At 38.0% G+C, this 22311-nt stretch overlaps 1 protein-coding gene across 1 annotated transcript in view; it reads left to right on the forward strand.

The window, feature by feature from the left end:
* PTPRN2 (protein tyrosine phosphatase receptor type N2) overlaps positions 1 to 22311 on the forward strand; it is a 680315-nt gene that overhangs the window by 285605 nt on the left and 372399 nt on the right. Inside the window, 1 exon segment of the mRNA XM_072851628.1 lies at positions 13025 to 13111. Within this exon segment, the coding sequence (XP_072707729.1) occupies positions 13025 to 13111 (87 nt within the window).

Here is a 22311-nt window from a genome sequence, read left to right on the forward strand (position 1 = left end):
GATATCTGCTGTAGAAATACATTTACAGTTAATTTCTTAATAGTATGGAGAATATTTTTAATAAAAACTTATTTCAAAAATCTTTAAAGTTTGTATCTCTTACAGGAATTTTTGTGTTTCTTTAACTTCTTTCTTTTGACACTAGTTTGTTGGATATTCTTCGTCATTTGTAATTTAAACCATTTGCATCATAAATTGGTCTGGGCTTTAAGCTGCCTTGAAGGAAGAGGGAAGATATGAAGGAAGGGAAAGAATGAAAAGTCAGAAGTACATTAAAATGTGTATCATCAGTTGTCCTCACTCTCATTTGTTAATTACTTGTATGAAGGAGTAATTTGATATGAAAGAACATTTTTGCATTTTCGAGGCTTTTTTGCGTCAGAGATTCAGGGTTCATGACAAGTGGGCTCCAGTGCTGTTTCTAACATTCAGCTTAAAATGCATTAGGGAGTACTTTGGTGGGGTCCATTTCAGTCTCAGAAAGGAGGATATCACAATTACAGCACAGATTATTGCCATTATTTCCATGCTTCTGCTAGCGACAAAGCATCTGTATGAATTTGTTGCTATTAACACAGCTGGAGGTAGTGCATGTTTGAAGTAATGCAAGTACAGGCTGGCACAGTGTCACACTTCCATTATAACTCTAGAGAGTTGATCCTTCTCAACTTCTCTATCACTCTCGTGTTTCCATGATGCCGTTATCTCCTCTGACCTTCATAGCCTGACCACTGCCATTGATTTTTACCAAGTGTCACCTGTGTTACAAATTGGTCTGGACTTGCATCTGTCTGCATTAAGAGGTTTAAATTCACACCTACTGGTGGTGGGAGAAGAGGGAAAAAAATATGGAAAGTGGGAATTTGCTGAGCTGTCAAAACAGAAGTAAGCTTAAAAAGGTTTTATGGACAATAAAGCCTTTGTGGAAACAAGCATAGAAAAACGAAACTGCCACCCAAGGCAATAAAATTGCAGTGTCCTTAAAATTATTACGACAACAGTGCTGTGAAGTCAGGCAGGTCTCAAACAATCCAGTGAGTAGCTCTGTGCTCAGAAGTTATTTGGTTGCTTTCAAGAATCCTGAATAAATGTGAACCATTTACAAAATTAATCATTATTTAACTAAATTTAAGGCACAGACCATGTTCAAACCAAATTAAATCCATTTAGTGCTGAAATACATTCCTTCTCTGTCTTTACTGGGGATGTGTGCTTCAAGATGTATGAAACTACAGTGAAACACAGACAAAAGACTCAAACTCAGACAGGCAAGGCAGGCTGTTGTAACATCATGGACTTGAAGCATCAGTGCCCAGGACTTTCATTATAGATTATCGGATGAGTTACTCTCAGGGGCACTTCCAGACAAGAGAAATAAATACAATTTTGGTGTCTAAATGTTTTTTTAAGCTTGGTAGGCTCTGAAAGAATTAATGGCAACACTATAAATTACTTTGAAGTTAAAATGTTCCCAGTAGTCCTTGCTATGCCACTTACCCCCTCTGTGACCTGGAGCAAACCACTCTAATGTCTCAGTTTCTTCTCTATTCTATGGATAATATGCATCTTTCTTGTGATAAGTGAGACTTTCTTTGTGTCTAGAAAAAGAGAAGTATGAGTTGAAGAAGGCTGGATTCAATAGCTTTATACCGGTGGTTGCCAACCTGATGAGAATGGGAGAGTCATGTCACTGTGTTGCCATGCCTGCTCTGACATGCTGAGTGCTACCTAAGGTGCCAGGAGCACTCACTCCTTCCATGGGGCATGTGTAGATGACACCATACACCATTTATTCCCTCCTCAGGCAAATGCAACATCTTTCCTCTGGATGGCGAGGTGCATGGCTCAGATGTTGGTAGCTAGCAGCTAAATCACCCAGGTTTGGTAAGTGACCTTTCAGGTCAGAGAATAGTGGTGTTGCTGTGCTAGAAAGTGCCATGAAGCCAATCCCCAGGAGACAGGAGTCAGTGGGAAGAGGGGAGTGAAAATGTCTTGAGAAACCTTGGTAAAGCTACGTCTGTTTATTGTGATGGCATCAGCAGCTCTTCCATAGTTCAGTTACTACTGAAATTTGCACACAAAGAGGTCCACATCCTTCTATTTCATATTTCAGTAGCTGAGATTCCCAGTATGTTGCTTGTTAAAATATTTACTAATTTTAGCAGAAAAAAAAAGAGAAAAGAGAAGACCAAAAAAATTAAACTGTGTCCTTAAAATAAAAGCTTTCCTAGTATTGTTTTCAGCTTCTCTGAGGTGGAGAAGTGCTGTGATCACCTACTCTGAGACCACATCAATGATAAGCTACTATTCACATTTTAAGCCTTGGCTATTTATATCTGAAGGCCACTGAGCCTCGGCCTCCAGGAGGCAGTGCCAGGGACCCTCTCTTCTCCTTCGTGGCAGCACCGGACCTGGAAGACCCTCAGGAGCGAAGGCCCTTCTGATGAGATACATCAGACTCTCCCAGGAGAAAAGCTGCTGTTGCAACAAAACCGCAAGTTGTGCCTACCCTTCAAATCAACAGGAGATAAATAGGATGTTCTTCATACCGACTTTAAGGAGAGTGAGTCACAGAGCAAGGGCCAGGGTGTCACTGCGGATTAAGAACTGGTTATGAGATAGGACAGAAAGATTCATCATGAACTGCTGCTTCTCAGCATGTAGAGAGATTAGTGGTACCCCATGGGCAAATTGTCTCTGTTAGGAAGAACTATGGAGGATTTAGAAAAATTCCAGATGGATTTAAATACATTGAGGGATTAAGGAGCACAATGGTAGATGAAATTCAGCTGGAATAAGTGTGACAGAATAATAGACATTAACAAAAATAGTCCTTTTTGGAAAAAAAAAAAAAAGAAAAGGTATTCTTAAAACTCCTCATAGTCTGGGCTCTGAGGCTGTGGAAAATTTTGAAGAAAAGATTTGCTGTGTTTAGATGCATGAATATTGCCCTTGGTATGGTGACACATATTTTCAGACTTGAAAATTTAAAAGAAAGCATGCAAATCCTGAAGTAGGTGGCCCATTTCCCTGCCGTGTCTTTCTAAAACACAAACTAGTCTAATACATATCACTGAGGTCAAGAGTTCAGCAGAAGATTTTTTAAAAAGAGATTTTTATAAGTAATGAGCATATACATAATCACATTAACTAATTGTTTGTAGAATTATACCATAATCTTATTTATTTATTTTCAGAAGGAATACTCTTGCTTCAGGGTATAAGACAGGAGGGACTGATTTCTGATGTCTGTTTTTTGCCTAGGCTGCAGTGCAGTGGGTGCACGTGGAAATAGAGTGCGTGGCTGAGATTATCATCCCAATCTGTAAACACGAGGTTCATGTGTTTCATGAGGTTCATGGAAGGATAAAATGGCACCATTCTTGTATCTGACCACTGGAGTCAGATACTCAATCACTTGGAATCTGGTCTTTTAGCTTATAATATTCTCATTTATTTGGTTAGGTGTCCCTAGTACTCCTGGGATAGAATATGGGTGTTTTGCTAGTTTTCAGCTGGGCTTTGGGGAACTGCCTGAATACTGGCAATATCATAGCAACCCTCAAACCTTTTAAGTTTTTCCTCAGGGAATTGAGGCCAATGTTGAATACTGTTATTGGACAACTTTTTAAACACCTTTCTTTCTTGATTTTTAGCAATGTGAACACAACAGTGCCCAAGACAAAAAAACCCCAAACTAATGGTTTCTGTCTGTCACAGCACTGTCTTTCCCAGGGTAGACTGCTCCTTAGGTAGTCTTACAGAGATGTATCTCCACTGACCACTTCTCTGCCCTCCTTCAGAACTTTTCCAGAATTATCTTGGACTTTATTTTATTTATTAAGTCTTATTTTTGGACTCTCCTGTATTTACTGCTGGCTTAAGAAAATCAGGCAGTAGCATGTCCAAGGTGGTTTAAAATAACCTCCAGTCTTGTGCTGGTGGCTGCTGCTGAGAACTGACTCCAGGTCTGGGGTTTGTATGTACTCCTGGGAATGTGCTCCCTTCAGCAATTGCTCTTCTTACTCCTTCTTGATCCCAGCAGCAGGAATTGGGAATTGCGTTCCCTCCTTTTACCCTTTTCTCTTGACTGCTTTTAGCAGGCAAAGCTGGTATGCCTTGAGAGCTTGCCCATGGAGAAGCAGCTCTCAAGGCATTCTGGCTCCCCTGCTTCTCCTTGCCAAGCAAAGCACTGAGAGTGGAGGTATGGTGGGAAAGGAATCAGGCCTGATACTGGCCCATGCAGGTGGGTGGTTAAAAATGCTGAAGCTACTGTCACCTGTTCAAATAGACCCCCTCTGCTGGATTTAATCTTTTGTGTTCATTAGAGCAAATAATAAGCAAACAGTTCCTAGCATATCTGTAAGTCACTTTAAAGAAGCTCTGAAATGCCTCCATACACCTCAGCGTTTCATCGCTCAGCCTGAGCCCTGTGACAAATACACCTGCTCTTTTCCAGGCATGGAGGGAGGATGGCAGCTTGTGCTGGAGCTGGCCAGGCGGCTCCTCCCAGCTTCCCATCAGCAGGGAGTTTGCCTGCAGCCTAGTCAATGCCCATGCTGCTGCCAAACAGTTTTAGCAGCCAGAGAAAACTAGTCCTCAACATTATTCATCCTAAAGGTGGCCTCTGTTTGACTCTCTAAAGCATTCCATATGGTATTCCAGACCCATATTTCTGAACTTTGATTATTTTTTCAGGCATAGCTTTTTATCTACAGTACTAAGGAGACTGTGCTGCATATTAAGAAGGTGATACTGTTATAGACTGTTGCCCTGTCAATGAGGGGAAGCCAATTTGATGTCAATGCACAGAGACATTATTGAAAAATGGCCAGGTGGAACTTTCTTAAATAATTATTTTAAACTACGGAATGAGTCTTTCTTAAAATTCCATATTTTAAAAGACTGGGGGAAAAGAAATGTATCTAAGATCAGTACTAAAAAAAGAAAACCTTCAACGTGAAAGAAGCTCCTGTGTGTACCTCCTAAGTGAACGACTTTTAAAAAATCTTAGATATAAACACGCAAAATAAATACAGAAGTAGGCAGGACCAACAAAATTATGTTTGTCAGCTCAAGCCTCAGATTAACTTCTAGAGTAAAGTACCACCGCTAGAAGACACTGATGTTTGGTGAACCCATCCAGGCGATCATCAGACTAGGTCTTCTGGTAGATTATTTTTGCTAACATTTGAATCTGTGAGGTAAAGACCCATGTGAGAAAGAATCTTACAGTTTTAACCCAATGCTTTCACCTGCAGGGCATAATCTCCATGTACCTCTTATTGCTTAATAAGAGTTGATTACTGAAATAAAATTCTTCAACACAGTTAGTCCATTCAGCTTCTGTTTTCAAGAGCGTTGGGTATCTGTCTTGTTATCCATGTGGTTAATACCTTTTCCCATTAAGGCATATTTCTAGGTTTAAAGCTCAAATGCGGTTATTTCAGGGTGAAAGCCAGACTGCCTCATTTAGGTGCCAAACTTAGAGTTGCTGGATGCTGCACATCTTCCCCAAGGATGGGGATATCATCCACTTCATGTGAAGACATACTCACACAGGGAGGTTGGGAGCGTCCTTTCCTCCACTGGTTAGAAGGGACTTTTGGAGACTCCAGAGGACAGCCCAGATGGCAAGGTATCTCCCTGTTTCACTGAGACATGCCAAACAAGTAGGGTATTCTGGGATCCAGTGTGTCTAGTGCTCCTCTGCTGAAAGGCACCATGTGTAGTATCTTCTGTCTGTTGTCTGCTTACTACTGCAGGGGTTAGAAAGTGAAGCAGGAGATGGAAGAGATCTTAATGAAGTTAGTCTGAGCAGTTTTAACTCCCACATCCTAGGAGAGTCCTCTATGTACGAGCCCTGAGCGATAGCACTGTCCATCATCCTCTTGATGGCCCAGAGGATGCCTTATCTTGAGGCATAAAAGCAACAGAGTAAGATAGAGAAGATGCAAGAGAGAACATGACTCTCAACTTGCAGCACTCAGGAGAAAGGAAGACTGCTGGTCCAAACTTAGTTTTCAAGACTGTGTGCATTTTACATTAGTAAATATTGAAAGTGGGTTTAAAAGTAAACATTAGTCTAAATAAAAAATGTCTCCTCCCCAAAAGTCCTAGGTGCTGGGTTCAGGTTCTACCTTCCTCTGGTTGAGATGTGGATTCAATACTATTCAAGCTGAACACAGGTGTAGTCAAACTTTTGAACCTTTTCTGGGGGAAATAGGTGGAGCGGAGATGCCACTGTGCTTGACTTTGGATAGCAAACGAGAGGCTGGGTGTGAGAGTGGCATTTACCTCCCCAGAAAATGCACTTTCTGATACTGCCAGGAGGACTGTATCCTCCTGAGTTAAGCACTCAGGCAACTTTCAGGCTGTAGAGAAATGCCTTGCAATTTTAGTACAGTGCTCAGCACTCTTAAAAATGGTCAAACTGGCCTTCATTGCCTGTGTCCGGATTTAAGCAAATTTTAGGTGGATTGAACCCTACCTTACTCAAGATTTCACTGCGGATTAGACTGACATTTAAGTTTAAGGAGTGCAATTCCCGGTGTCAGGCCTATTTCTGTACTGTAGATTATTCTTCATCTTTGCGGAAAATGATTCAATTGAACTAATCTGACAGGGCTGACTGGATGTCCATTATAGTGCTACATTACAATTGCTAAACAGACTATTGGAAGGACACTAGGTACAGTCTGGTAAAGACAATACATAATTTGAATGATGGCACTAAGGGAGCATTTCAGAATTCAGTAAGTGGGTTTCCAAAGACACTTGGCAATTGGGAGGAGAAAAAGCAAATGAGAGCAACTGCTTGCAACGCTGACATAACCTCAGCGTAACATTGAGCTACATGTTGCTCTCCTTGGGCTGAGAGCAGGCGTGAAAAATGCTAGCAATCAAGCCATCTCTATAACTGGATCAGATTTTTCACTACCAAAATGGATCAATTTACGGGATTGTTTTGACAGGCATGTTGGGAAATACAGAACGTGTAGTTTTCATCATTGTTTACTTCTGGTTTTCCTCTTCTTCCCTTTGACATTGCCCCCTGGCTTTTATTAGAGTTTGAGCTCCATTTAGCTCAGCATGCAGAGCGGGCCATGCTTCCAGTGTCACTCCCCACAGAACTCTTCCTGTTCCTTCATTTACATGTTTGTTTCTTGTTCTTTAACCAGAAGGGGAAGCTTTGAGCCTTGAATGCATAAATCATTAGGTCCAGGTCAAAAATAGACGGTCCATTGTTCAAAGTGGTTGTTCTCATTCATCAGATTTGTAGTATATCTTGGGAATTTCATGGAAATGTGGCATCCATTTGTAGCATTGTTTGGGTAATTGCAGCATGAAGCTGAACTGGTCTTGACATCAGCATCCAATATTCAGCACTACTCTTTTGTTGGAGTGGTCTAATTGACCGTTTGTGAGGCTTGTCTGTCCATAAGACTCTTGCCTGCTACTCCATTTGCCAACAGCAGGCATTTAGCAAGGCTACTAACTCACCAGTGAGGGAGAAGTTATCTTCACCTGGATCTGGGTGCTCTAAATATGCTCTAAAATCAGCTAGATGTGCTCTAAAACCCATCAGATCCCTTGTGCTGAAAAAGTTTGGAACAAAATTTTTGGTAGGGAAATGAGGGAAGTTTTTATTACAACTGAAAGTTAATTTTTGGGTTATGTGGTATTCGCTACTACAACATCTTCTCCATATTTGGTAGGGAGAAATTTTATAGCCTTTAGGGACAGCCGGTAGTACTGCTCTTTCTGTTCTTAGATCCAGAAGGGATGCAAGTCAAATAATAACAGTCTTTTATATAACAATATGAGGCATCTGACAAAGAAAGTTGGTACCACTGCCTTCATTTTATGGATGGTGAAATTGAGGGTCAGGAAGATGTCTTGACCAGGGTAACTCGATAGGCCTCTTCCAGATGAAGACATATTCTGTTCCTCATTCACAGTTCATTCAGCAACAGATATTCTCTCACTTATGTATAAAACCACTGAAGACAGTGGGGTTGTATAGACACGTTTAAAAACATGGCTAGCAAATTCTATACATTTTGTAGGAGTGACTGAGAAGAAAATCACTTAATGGGATTGTTCTAAGTTGTGCCAACTTTCTGGGACCAGATTTTAGAAATGACTCCTCATCACTGTATTTTTCATGTAAATTGAGCAAATGAAAAGTGAAATCTTTAATAGACAATAGCAGAGGAAGATTATCATCCAATGTTCTATTATTTAAATTACCTCTGTAAGTGGATTGTTCCTTAAAATATTTCTGTTTTCAGCTCCCTCACTGAGAGGGATTTAGATATTGGAAGATACAGAACATTATTTTCACCAGGCAATCTAATTTTCCTGTATTCAATGTCCAGTACACTTTGTGGAAATGTTTTAACAGACAATTACATAAAGTTGGGCTCCCATATCCACTCCTGAGCATTTAAATGGATTACACTAATTTTCAGAAGTGCTCAGCAGCTCACATTAAAGTTAAGAGATATTTATTCCTGTACTTTCATTTCAGATTCATCGCTAAATAAAATAGCTTTATAGCCTAGATCTGCTTTTTTGTTGTTGTTGTGAGACAAAACTCCTGATGAAGTTAGAGGGAGCTGATTGACTCGTGATTATTTTAGCTCAAACAAGTAGGTATGGATTGGATTATTTATTTTTCACATGGTTAAAATGGATAGGGAAGTTTTCAAGGTTATGTCATGATGTTAAATTATGACATCAGAGTCTTGCACTGAGCTGGGGAGTCATTTCATCTGAAGGTGTAATGTAGTACTACCATATAACATTGGCTGGTTTTAGCAGAGATATAAGCCATATGCTCCAGCAGGTATAACTAGTTTAGTGCAAGAGCTGTGCCCTGAAAAGGGAGGTTAAACAAAAGCAGCAGTGAAATATTTTGCAGATGACACTCTGCCAGACTTTAAAACTATATATATCTACATAAACCCCAAAGGAAATATTTATATTTCATTCCCCATTTATTTCTTCATTGCCATTAATCTGTCAAACAAAGTATATTCTACAAATAATGTGAGATGGAGATTGGCATCTCAGTGAGACAGAGTTCTGCTACTGGTTCAGTAGGGTCTGAATCTGTCAACTGAAAAATAATATTTAGGCTGCACTCACAGATAGAGATGGCATTAGAAGATAAAGCAATGGAAGGAAGCTAGTTATACATGAATTTTCTATACTTTCTGACTCTCTTTTCATCTTCCAAGCTGTAGAGAACTGGAGATGGAAACCTAAAAAGGACCTCAAAAGAATTATTTTAAACTGTGAGATGTATCACATTTTGTTTTAGCTGCTATTATTATTATTATCATTAGCGCAGTTAACTTGAAAGAAGATGCAAAAGAGAAATCTACAGCAAGTGAAATGAGAGCAAAGGCAGGAAATTCAAAGTATCCACTGTCTCAAGATCTCAGCTGGCAACAGCTATGTCATCTGCAAAAAGGTGCTGTGCCATCCAACAGTTTATTCTTTCTAAGGCCAAAATCTAGATTGAAGGTGATCAGAAACCTTCAAGGCAATCAAAACAAGTAGTGGTAAAATCAAGAAGGACTGTTAAAGATACTGCAGGAGCCATTAATTTTCTTTGATATAGAAAGGGTTAGCCAGCCTCAGGAGAACTTGCAATGCATAGATAGCATCCATGGGTGGGCCTTTTGCTGCTTCTGTTTTTCCCAGTACATGCTTTGTATCTCTGAGGCCTATGTAAGTTGTGATTTCTCTTTTAAGGGTTCACCATTACTGGTGTGCTGAAATGTGTTACCATAGGCTCCCAAAAGAAAATGCATATGAGTTGGACCTGTGTTGTAGCATGTCTGGAAACTGAGGGGCCACAGCCCAGAGACTCACTCTGTGCCGTGCTGCTCCGAGTGCCAGCAAGGTCCGTTACCAAAAAGAGGTTTCCCTCTCTCCTCCCCCACTATAGGGAACTGAAATGACCATCTTGACAGTTCAGACAAAGTAGTGTGAACCCTACCCCCACCCTTAGCTTTCCTCCAAGTCTTTGGCCTTGATAAAATAGTTTAATCACCAGGGTTGTCTAAAGAGTCTTCTTTCTACTATTACAATTTCTGTCTAGAGTATGCCACTATTTGTTCGTTATCTGAACAACTGGCTTTTGTCTGTCTTTCCTGGTTTATGTAACACTTTCCTTTGAATTAATTCCATAGCTCTTGAAACCTCACAATCAATAGATGAATCATATCCGTAAGAAAAACCCCCCTCTATAATACAGAAACTTCTTCCCATGTAGGACTGAATCAAACAAGCCGAAAACCAAGCATAGTATGTGAAAGATCACAAATAGTGGCTGTTCCACAAGTACTGTGTGCTTGCACTGGGGATGTGAGGGAGGACCACGGGCAGGAGGACAGGTGATGTTTGCAAGTTGTCTTCTGGTCACAGTCCTTGTATAAACCTGAAAGCAGATGGGTGATGTCGGTGTTCGGTGCTGTTGCAATGCAGGCTAATCTGCTTAACACTGTGCTGGTGGGCACGGTGTATTCTCTCTGTGTAAACAAAGCTGAAGGCAGTCACTGTACAAACCATGCAACACTGACCAAAATGCAACACTAAACAAAAGCAAAGCAGAAACAGAGTGTGGAGAATGATGTTCTAGCATTTTTAGAAAAAGGTTTTGAATATTCAACTCTCCTGCAATACAACTATCACAGAACTGTAATAAACAGTACTAGTATGTATCAATGTTAAGAAGTTAGAAAAATTGCATTGCAAAATATCATGATATAAATTAATCATTCTTAATGTGAATCCTCAGATGTGATAGTGTGATCAATAATAGTGCTGGTACCAAAGAGTAGTGGTTCTGCAGCTTTCCTGCACCGTTACGAATGACAATTTCTTAGACCAACAAACAGCATGTGAGTTTGTGAACCTATGTGTTTCCATTTGGTATTGGATGAGAGTTACTAAGACTACTGCTGGATGCTCAAGCTTGCAAAAGAATGGCCTTCCAGCACCATTTTCTCTCCCATTTTCTCTCCAGCATTCTTGCTGGGTTGTAGCATTCAAATGCTCTGATTACGTCCCCCATTACTGTTGCTACATTAGCTTGTAGCAGCATACCTTGTTTTTGAAGCTGGGGAATGCTTTTTCAGGGGAGGAGGGGTAAGCAGGGAGTAGGAGGTTGAGCTTTTACAAATGAGACTCCCTTGGTTAAAAAATGGCACCAATGTACGCAGCAGACTTTGCCTGCACTGCTGCGTAGACTTGCTATTACAGTAAAAGCCCACTTGCTGACACCAGTCATTTCCATAAAATTTAAGACAACGTCTTTGGGAGAAAAGATTTAATTAACACATAAGCCCCTGATTCACTATGACAATCTGCTTTCATAGTGATGGGAATAATCACATTTCTACCCACTGTCAGTCCTTGAAATATAGGGGTTTTATGAATAATCTATAGTACATTTTTTTCCTTACAGAAACAATCAGATTCTTTTGTTACTTTCACACAAGAACATTTCTGTCTTAGACATCTAGAAAAACTCTAAATTTATCTCGTGCCTTGAGGGGCTACCTCTGCTTGTGTGACAGGAGGTCTCTTGAGCATTTTGGGTTAGTAGCATGAAGGGAGGCTGAGCAATTCCATCCTAACCGAGATCCACATAAGACATCCCATTATTTAAATAGAGGTGCCCTTAGGGCGGTGTATGCAGAACCCAGTGCAATAAATAAATAAATAAACAGTGCTCATTGCAGAAAATTAATAAAATTGTGGCAATGATTACCATGATATAAAATTAGATTCAAAAACTTTCACTGTGAAGCAGAAATAATAACCTAGGTACAGAGCTTTGAAAAAATCTTTTTTTCCCCTCAGTCCAGTTGAAAAGATCATGTCTAATAGTACATACTTTTTTTGACACCTCCTTCTCCTACTTGCTATAAATCCTTGAAGGAAAAAATACAGAACCTTTTTTCCCCTGGGGTAGCCTCATCAAAGCTGTTTCTGATTTTCTGTGGCATAAGTTAGATAAGTATCAAGCTTGTAAGGTTTAATTTTATGATCCTTGCGGCTTTAACAATGTTGAGAATAATTCTATAATCACAGTTTAGACAGAAAATGTTGTATCTGTTGTTCTCATTGGACGTTGTTATATCATTTCCTTATCTTTTTACTTTCTTAATACTTTTGTATTTGGCTCCACAGTACTGAACAACAACTAAACAAGGTATGATCTGTATATTAGGGACAGAATGTTCTTAATGCATCTTTAGAGTTGTAACAACTCTAATAACCTGAAATTTTTTCAAATATAAATTCTGTATCTAGATAAGTGGGTTTTTAAATGATAGCAGTCCTCTTGTATTAGGCTTGATTGCAACCTGTTTTCTAAATTAAAAAATGTAAATGTGGCATTGACAAAGGTTAAAAAGATTTAAAGCGGGTTCTGTCAGCAGTGCATGCACACACCAAACTAAATCCTATGTATCTAATCAGCATCCTCTGGACTGTGTGCCTTACTCCATTGTTTACTTTCAAATCCATAATAATTTTGTATCCTTTCACTGGGCAAAGATTCATTTTAAAAACTAATGAATTTAAAAATATGCTTTTCCCTTGTCCATTTGATACCGAACCTGCAATTTGACTTTCATTGTTTGTTTCCCTCCTTGTCTCGTCAATCCTTTTCTCTCTTTCTGTCCTTTTACTTTATTACATTTTTTATTGAGGACTGAGATGAACTGGTTGCTGCATCATGGGCCCATTACACTTCCTAACAATTCCATTTACACCTTATTGTTTGTCTTATTGCTGGAAAATTCAGGTGATTCATCATGCCTGAAGAAGCACCTGATCCCATTTCCCTTGATATCACGATCACTATGTGACAGGAATACAGTTAGTGGTGGCTTTCAGACTCTAAGAAGCCAAGGTGATAACTCTTTTGGGACTTTTAGCCTCTCAAGTATTGATGAGTTCCATTTTCGTAATGCTCTGTTTTCTTGCTCCCTTTCAACAGCCCCCTGAGTGTGGAAAAGGGCTTGGAGTTAATAAAGAAAGTGGCAGATCTCCTGAAGCTGCAGATGAGTGTCTTCGATGATGTCAAGTACGTACATGGAATTTGCCCCTTTTTATTTTATTGGATTTCTCATTATTTTTGAATAGTTTGTCTTACAAGGAAGTGTCTACTCTTTAATGCCAAAATTAATGAGAGTGTGTGAGAGACAAAAAAGAATATGCTGATGATCTTTATAATGCCCCTACACACAGTTAGGAACAGATTATTTAAAAAAAAATTATAAAGACTGAAATTTTCCTATGCTTCTGTAGGGAAAAATAGTCTGTTCAAAGTGCTGTAAAAATATTACCAACTTTACTTAACAGTTTCTAGCTAAGGAAAGTCTTGTGAAGGGTCAGTATGCCCAGCATTGCTGAGGGGGAAAATGACATTAGAGATGGATAACAACTTTGGTCCCTGGGTTTGAGTCTGGCATTGCCACACTAGGTCATGCCTCTTGGTCAGCTACTCATTTAACAAGTCACAGGGAGTTCAGCTGTGTTGAGCTACTGTTTTTCTTCCTATGATTCATACTGATGAATGCTCTGCATGTTAATCTCCTGACCTAGGAGGTTATGATTTGCCATGTCCGGTAAAAATTGCTAGATGGGGGATTTTCTGAAATCATTTTGGTAGGAACATTTACTTCACAAAACTTAACTCTTAATTTGTAAAACAGAAAATAAAAGTAGTTGGATAGAAAAGTAATGGAAAAGAAGGGTCAGCTGTGGGAGGTTTTTGACAGCTTGCTGGAAAGAAGTCACATCTTGGCGCACAGAAAATAGCTGATATCTGGGTAGCATCCAGTTTCTGCCTATGTTTCAGAGGGTTTGAGGCTGCTTGTTTTGGCCCATGACTCAGGTTGTTGAAGTGCAGCATCTTTCTCATCCTTACTTGTGTTGCCATCAGCTTTTGTTTAACCTTCAGTTCCATTGAATGTAATTCATCATTTAATACTGTGTTTTAAGCCATAATCTAAAGATGTTTCATCTTTGGTTGAAGTGTGTATTATTATTTGGAAAAAATATTCTACCTCTTCTATTACTCTATATGTAGGGAGAAATAGACTACTGGTGAAAAAATCTTTTTAGAAATCTGACAAATACCAGGCATATTTGCTTTAGTTGTTTAGAAGGAAACTATTCCTATATTTTGTTTGCTAGAACAATTCTTTGTATTGCTGAAAGTCTTTTTGCTTGTATTTTATGAAATGTATTTTTTATGAAAACTGAGTTTTGAAATTACAAAAAATGACAATATTATATGATCTTCCTCGTAAAGAGAATTTGCAACCTTGACTTTGAATACTAGCAGATAAAGTCTGCCGCACATTTAAAAGGGTAATCCCATGGAGGAATTTCTTTGCTGGAATCAAGGGGTTCTGCTTCATTAACTTCATTCATTTACAGTACAAGAGCACTTTCACCTACCTTTCTAATTGTTAGCATAAAGCCTTTTGGTTATTTTTTATCATTTGATAAATCACAACAACATTGCAATTGGCAGGCTGTAGATTCATTCTCTAATGAAAAATATCCCTCCAGTGATATAGCTAGCTATGAACAATCTTTTCTCTTTTTTTAATGTGCGACATTAGGGAAGCTGGTTGTTTTGTGTCCATTAATATACAGTCATATGACTGTACTGCAAGTACTTTTATTGTATGATCGGTATTTTAAAAATGTGTTTTGAATGATAGTAACTCCAAACAGGACCAAGTATTCTGTCTATCAACACAAACACAGCCTTTGCCTTTTAAAAAGATCTATAAATCTGTGAAAGATTATCCCAAATCTGAAGTTAGTGAAGAATCCATCCATAATAAATTTTCTTTACTCAAGAAAATGAGATGTTTTGACTCAGGTTAAACCCATGAAATACTAAAGAAATGTGGAGCTGGCTAGTAGATATAGCAGTAGTAGAGGCTTTAGAAAACAGCCTCACCAAGCAAAGAATTAACGCTTTTTAGATTTGTTCTTTTGTCATCACTACACAGCCATTGTTGGAAAACTACATGAATTTGAAGGCTCTGGTTAGCTTCTGAGTGGCATCATGGGGAGGAGTTTCAGGAAAGACTTGATGTCATGGTTATTCCTAATCCACCTTTGACATATCAGAGTGTGAGAATGAGGCCTCTCAGGAAATATGCTTTTTACTGGGCCTAAGGCATCATGGGCGATTTAAATTATTTTCTTTACTGGCAACTAAAAGTACTCTTTTACTTAGGGATTCATTTTTTTTAAAGTCTACTTTGAACTCTGACCTGAGTATTAACTTGGTGTAAAATTCTCAATTCTCTCTTTTCCCTCCAAGAATTCTGAATAGTAAGAAAGTAACAGTGTAGGCCTGAATTTTTTAGACTATTGCAAAGACTTCAGAGTAAAGACATGTTAATGAGAATCACAGGGTTAATTTGAGAGTATAGAAAAAACCATCACATTCAATAGGAATAGTGTAAGAAGACCTAAGGAGAGAGAATGAGTGGTGAGTTCTTCTGAAGTTCTTTAAATTATCAATTAAGAGTTTCTTGTCCTTTTCTCTGAAAGAATTTTTAAAGAGACTGTTTCACAAATACCTTACTACCTTTGGTTAGTTTTGTCTGCAAATATCTTTTGTTCTTTCTTTCTTCCCTATATTTTTAGTTTTTTCCTGTGCTTTGGAGTTTGGTAAGTGAACAATTGCTTTTGCCACGGATTCCTACCGATTCCAGGCTGTTAGTTCTTGATTAGTTGATGCATGGTAGTAATCAGCTTATCTTCTCTCGTTCACAATCCTGCCAACTTTAACCGATGGCCTGCAATTCACAGTATAGCCTCAGGCTTGGCTCCCAGAGCGTTCAGTCCACTTCTACAGTTGGTTTGTTGTCAAGTTTGCATTGACATAAACTTTGCTCACCCTGTGAAGCAGATGAGTGGGAATAGATTTGGGGAATTCATAATTAGAAAAATTTCAGCATTGAAGAAAATATCCAACATGTTAGTTGTCACTTTTGGATACAGCCTGAATCTTTATGGAAGTAATAGTTATGCTTAATATGTTTTGTTAATGGTTATGTAGCTGTCAAATAAATTCCATTATTTCTTATTACATCATTAGAGACCATTAAAAGGATATTAGCATGCTGATGTAATTATGCAAGCAGACGTAAAATGACTATAGTTATGATTTTATAATCTAATTATGGGTGTCCAATGACCCTGGTGATTGATTGTTGGACTGGTATCATGGATTGAAGTCAGATGGGTAGTAGTGTTAGGAGAGTTTGTATTTATTTAAAAAAAAATAATTTTACCACTCTGCAATCTGCAACATTGACCTGCTTCATGTAATTACAGTTCTTCTTCACACATTATACAGTAAACTTACAAACACAAGAGATTATGAAGAAACAACCACATATAATAAAAATACTAAAATCTGTAAGCTAAACTGTGAGGGTAGTGGAAAGGACACTCAGAATCTACAGTCAAAGCCACTGAATTAGAACATACATGACTTATTTGCTTTCTGATGAGGATACGATTTATTTCTGAATTTTTATTTAATGTTCTCATACTTTGGGTATTTACTGAGAACATTGCTAAGGGGGGTTTTCAGCACTAAGCTTAGCTGAATTCCTTTGTATGGAAAGAAAACAGATTATTCTGATTTCATAGTATTTCAGACTGCATATCCTACCATTCTCAGCCTCCAGTTAAGAGGGAATATTTCACTGAATATTTCATACATATTTTAGCTGAATATTACATTCTCTGATGGATGTTGCAGTAGCACTGATTTTTTTTCTTTTCCTTCTCATTTCTCTCTTTAGCCTTATATGATTTTCTCTATTGCCATTGAAGATCTCTTGCTCTAGGTGTCTCTTTTTTCCCCATTTTTTTCTAATGCTTTGGCTTCCTCCACCCATTCATCTTAAGGGACATCGTTGTCATGTTTGCCTTCTAACATACCTAAACTCAATACTCAAAGAACTGTCCTTTCAGGAGACGTGATAACTTGACCAACAAGCGTGCCTATTTCCATATCTAATTTTTCAGTGGAACACCTGTAGCAGAGCACTCTATATTCATTCCATAAAATGACATTAATCTCTATCTGCTGCTGTTGTTTTGAAGTGTAACAATAATTGCCTATATAAGCATATAATCTATATATATAATGTTTGGGATGAATGAGATACTTATATGACATTTCAAATGCTAATATAAATAGATTTTGCAAGTTGAAAAAGCTGATTCTGATTATCTAATATAACGTCCTGGATTGCAAAGCCATAAAACGTAACCAATATTCCCTTATCATGTTCGGTTGATTGCATCTATATTGTACATCCAAAGCTAAGTTAAAAGACCAAATCACTGATCTTTCGTAGTCTAAAGCTCAGACTCCCAGGCCTTGGGTTGGTTGTTCAGCTTTCACCTGACCACTTTCCCTACCCACACTGAGACTAGAAGTGAATTCAGTGTTTTACTTGAATAGCATATTATATGAAAAATGAAAATTCATGTTAACTGAAGGTATGTATGGAAACTGTATGGAGGCTTCAGCTGAAAAATACCTTTTAAAATTTGTAGCAGCCACAGCAGTGTGGTTTGACATTTTGAAAATAAAATACTATAATTTTTAAATTCAAAGTAATGACTAGTTTCAAAATTTAACTAAGTTTGGCATATAAAGAAAATGCTTTTGTTTTGGTGATAAGAATAAACAAAAGATTGATTTTGGACTGAACTCAAGCCATTATTTTCATATTTATTTCTTTTTGTTCAGCTGACCAAAAATATCAATCTTTTGATAAAGACTAATTATGATATAGTCTTGAAACAGTTCATCATATCTATGTATTTTTCTACAGCCCTCCATCTTATTCCATATGCAGGAAATAAAATGTTCAGTTAATGAGCAGCTCTTCAATGTTTCATTTTATTCTCATTGTTCAATGTGTGGCTTCAGGATTTATTTATTGCACATTATTCAAATCCTGCTTTGAGGTCAGAAAACCCATTTCCTATTGTTTTGGTTTCTGTTTTGTTTTTTTTGTTGTTTTTTTTTCCTTTTCCTATGGTGCTCTTCACACACTATCAAAATGCTTTACAAACATGAAATGATATACTTAACTCACATGAGGTATGAGGTATCATTAGGACCATACAGAGCTGGAGTTATGCATGGAGAAAAGGAGGCTCAGGGGAGACCCTGTAGAGTTGTTCTCTACAACTACCTGAAAGGAGGTTGTAGAGAGGTGGGTGTTGATCTTTTCTCCCAAGTAACAAGCAATAGGACAAGAGGAAATGGCCTGAAGTTGTGCCAGGGGAGGTTTAGATTGGATATTAGGAAAAATTTCTTCACCGAAAGAGATATCAAGCATTGGAACAGGCTGTCCAGGGAAGTGGTTGAGTCACCATCCCTGGAGGTATTTAAAAGATGTGTAGATGTGGCACTTAGGGACGTGGTTTAGTGGTGGACTTGGCAGTGCTAGGTTAATGGTTGGACTTGATGGTCTTAAAGGTCTTTTCCAACCTGAACGATTCTATGATTCTATGAAGAGATTAATGTAATAGCTAGTAAGAGGTGTCCACTCTGATGTCTCAAGGGTATAGCTTATTTAGCCTCTTCTGTAAAGAGCTTCACTTATTGAGACGGAGATTCCATTGGCTTCAATTACCATTCTGAGTGTTCAGCAGTCCCAGAAGTCAGCTCTCAGTTTAGGCAGTGCTACTTGGTCTGTAAAAAAAATTGCCTGAAATGACTTGGCTTCAAATGAACTGAGTCTGAATCTGAATCTGAGGCAGAACTGGATGGTACCAGCAGAATTCAAAGTAACAGTAGGACCTTTACATCTTTATAGTTCCATACTTTATTTGCAACATACTTCCTGAAGTCTGATAAAAATGAAGTTGAAGCCCCTGAAAATATTGCTCTTCTCTACTATTTGACCACCATTCATCCTTGGATGTCAGGGATCCTATTGAAAAAACACTTTGAAAAGAAAGACTGCATATCTAGATACGAAGTAAGTAAAGATTGATTTTTCCTATTCTACTGTAGTATGTCCTTAGTGCCAACTATTTTTTTACATATTGTTATGTAGACAGTGATCTAACAAAAGCTTGAATTTGGAAGGCTTACATGAGGGCAGCTACAAGCACATTCTTGCCATACCTCAAATCTCTGTTTTCAAGTACTGGTGTTAGAGATACTTTCCACCTCCTTTTCAAAGAAAAGGCCTTATGCGACCAAACAATACCTATAATTATCCTTGTTCTTAGGAAGGGCTGAAACGGTTGGGCTGGAATAAATACAATTTGAAAAGCCAGCCAGCCATCCCAGTGAAAAGAACTTGAACTGAGGAAGATGTCTGAAAATCAGACCAAGTGGTGAAAGTTTGGAGAAGCTTTAAATGCGTTCAAATCGGAAGTGTTGGGCAATCAGACTGATGAGTGGAGCTCCCAGCCTCACCTATTATGAACATGTGCGTTGGCTGTAGTGTCCTAATCATGCTATATAGGTTTTGTTCATTGTTTGTCATGTTATTTTTCTAACACCTGAAAAACTCAATCAGCCAGTTAATCATATTCAGTCACCCAGAACCTAAACACTGGAACAGTACTTGGTATTTTCACTTCATCATGCTGATGGATTATGACATGTGGTATATATATGCTCTAAATGTGAACAACTCAGGAAATTATTGGTAGCTTGAGAGGCAGGATAGTGTGAGGGAGGATTATTTAACCACTGAGCAGTAGTGGGACAAGTGTTTTGTTAAGTTTGTATCTGCAAACTTCCCTCTACTGTACAGGTTCTCCATGATTCCTTTGTCCTTGATTTGGTGTGATTAATCTTTTCTTGTGTTGTATGTTGAACCCCTGTGGATTAATACTCTTGCAAAGTTTTTTTGAGATTGGAAGATTCTGGATTCCGCCATCTATGCCATTTAGATTTACTGAGAGGAATGTTCTAATATTGTGCTTATGAAAAAACATATAGTCCATTCTTCTCTCCTTAAGGTGCTGCAGCATAAACTAGCAATAGATTGAATTTTTGTCAAATTATTCCATTTATTCCATTCCATTCATTGTCCAGAAATTAAGCAACATTTTTATTTCAATTTGAACCATGCTATGCTTGGTCTCAACAAAAAGACATACCTTTCAAAAAAGTTGAGCAATATTTGCCATCTGTTCTTTGATTTTAAATAGCAAACCAACAGACTAGGGCTATTTGGCATAATCTTGTTTAAAATGTTATAAAAGCATAATTCAGAAATAATGGAACCACTTTTATTCAAACTTGACTTCTTCCACAGAATTAATGAATCTGGAAAACAAATTGGCTGAAAAATGTACTGCTGTAACTCATTGCATGCAGACTTTTATAAGAAATTACATTGTGTTTTCTGGTACATATTGTCTTATTTGACAACTAATTTATAATATAAAGATACATCAATTTTTAAAGGAATGAGGATAAGGAAACAAAAACGAGGTGGAAGTTTCAACTATGCATTCCTTTACTTAAAAATGAGTGATTTCTCAGTCTTAGCATTACATTAGTCTTGTGGCTTTTTCCCCTGAGGTACAATATATTTTGTGTGCTTTTCTTTAATAAATGTGCATATAACCAAGATCACTTTGGCTTCTCCACTGTAACTTTCCTGCTAGAAAAATATAAAAATACATTAAAATAACAAGAAGGATTTTGGCCTGCAGCATTTTATGAATTCTAGGTGACAAAACAGAAAGACCATAAAAATCTAGGGAGACTCTTATAAATAAAAATGTACGAAGTTTGGCTTTCCATTACAACATTTCATCTCATTAAATCAAAGGATTTACACCTTTGTAATCAAAAGCAGAATGAAATCCAGTATTATAGATACATTTCCATGTACTCATAGGTCTGTACTCAAGAGTAGGTTTTTACAGATAAGTGAGCTTCTGCAGTTTATCTATCTATTTTTAACTTCATATTTCTCTACTACACATCACTCTGTGTGACTGAGAATGCCATCATGTTCCTTTTTTAATAAAATTAAAGTTCATAACTTTATAGGGTAGGCAGGATATACTCTCTTGTTTCAAGCAAGTCACTGAATATGTGCCATTCCATTTAATTTATATAACACTTCACATATTATTAACAGGTAATCATTTCCATTCTACAGATGGGTAAATTGAAACTCAAGACAGTTTGCTTGATTTTCCCTAAGATGGTACAGAACTTGGTGACAGATATGAGAATAGAAACTGAGAACTGTGATTCTCACTCTTGAACTAAAGCTTGGTCCACAAATAGAAAAACTAATATTAGAAATGGAAAAAAATTATCATGTAGAGATTTGTTTAAAAGAATAGTCCCCTATAAGAAATGTACAAAATTAATCTTATGTCTATATCTTTCTTGATCCTCAACACACACTTTTTTCTCTCTCTTTGTCACCTGGATGGGTGGGTGGGTGGATGGATGGATTGCATGAATATTACAGACCTGCTGACCCAGATGAAAAAGATAAATAATTCTTCTGCACTTTTTTTTTACACCCTAGCCAGTAAATCTTGCATATCCAGGCCTATGAGCTGCACCACGACCTGCCTGTGGAAGGGTTTGTATTCCTTAGGAGCTATAAAAGCAGTCGGAGCAAATATACATCTGTAGGTGCAACTGAAAGAGCCCAATAAATTCCACTTGCAGTCCCTCCTTTGCAAAGCAAATGTCTCTCCCTCACAGCTGTCAGCAGAAGCTCAAGAACAAATCTAGTTGGTCTCCTCAGAGCTAAAGGAGAAGCCAACAGGTTCTTAAGAGGGCAAGCAGGAATGCTCTGGTTGTAGCACTCAGAGTTTTGTAGCTTTTTGAATCGCGGCTGTAGCAAAGTTTGGGTTTTTTTGGTCTTTGGCTGTGCTGCCTAATCCTCATCAAAGAAATTTGTGTCCTATCTGGCTGCTATCAAAGCTATGAGCATGCTGAACCTTTACCTCTGCAAAAGTCCTAACAGGAATCATGCTCTTCATTAATTATTAAGTCACTTGTACAAACTGAGCCTAAGGGGACTATCATCCCAGTAGACAAATTTTACATGTGTTTTCAACAGACTCCATTAACAACACAGGTGTGCACAGGGTACGTAGACTTGAAGTCAGTAAAATGCATTGAATGCTTACTGGCTAAAAATTAAAACTGTCTGCTGTTTGTGTACCAGGCAGACTACTAAAAGGTATAAAGAAGAAGAATGGCAATATAAATAGAAT

Source organism: Ciconia boyciana, chromosome 2 (genome assembly GCF_034638445.1).
Source record: "Ciconia boyciana chromosome 2, ASM3463844v1, whole genome shotgun sequence".
NCBI lineage: Eukaryota > Metazoa > Chordata > Aves > Ciconiiformes > Ciconiidae > Ciconia > Ciconia boyciana.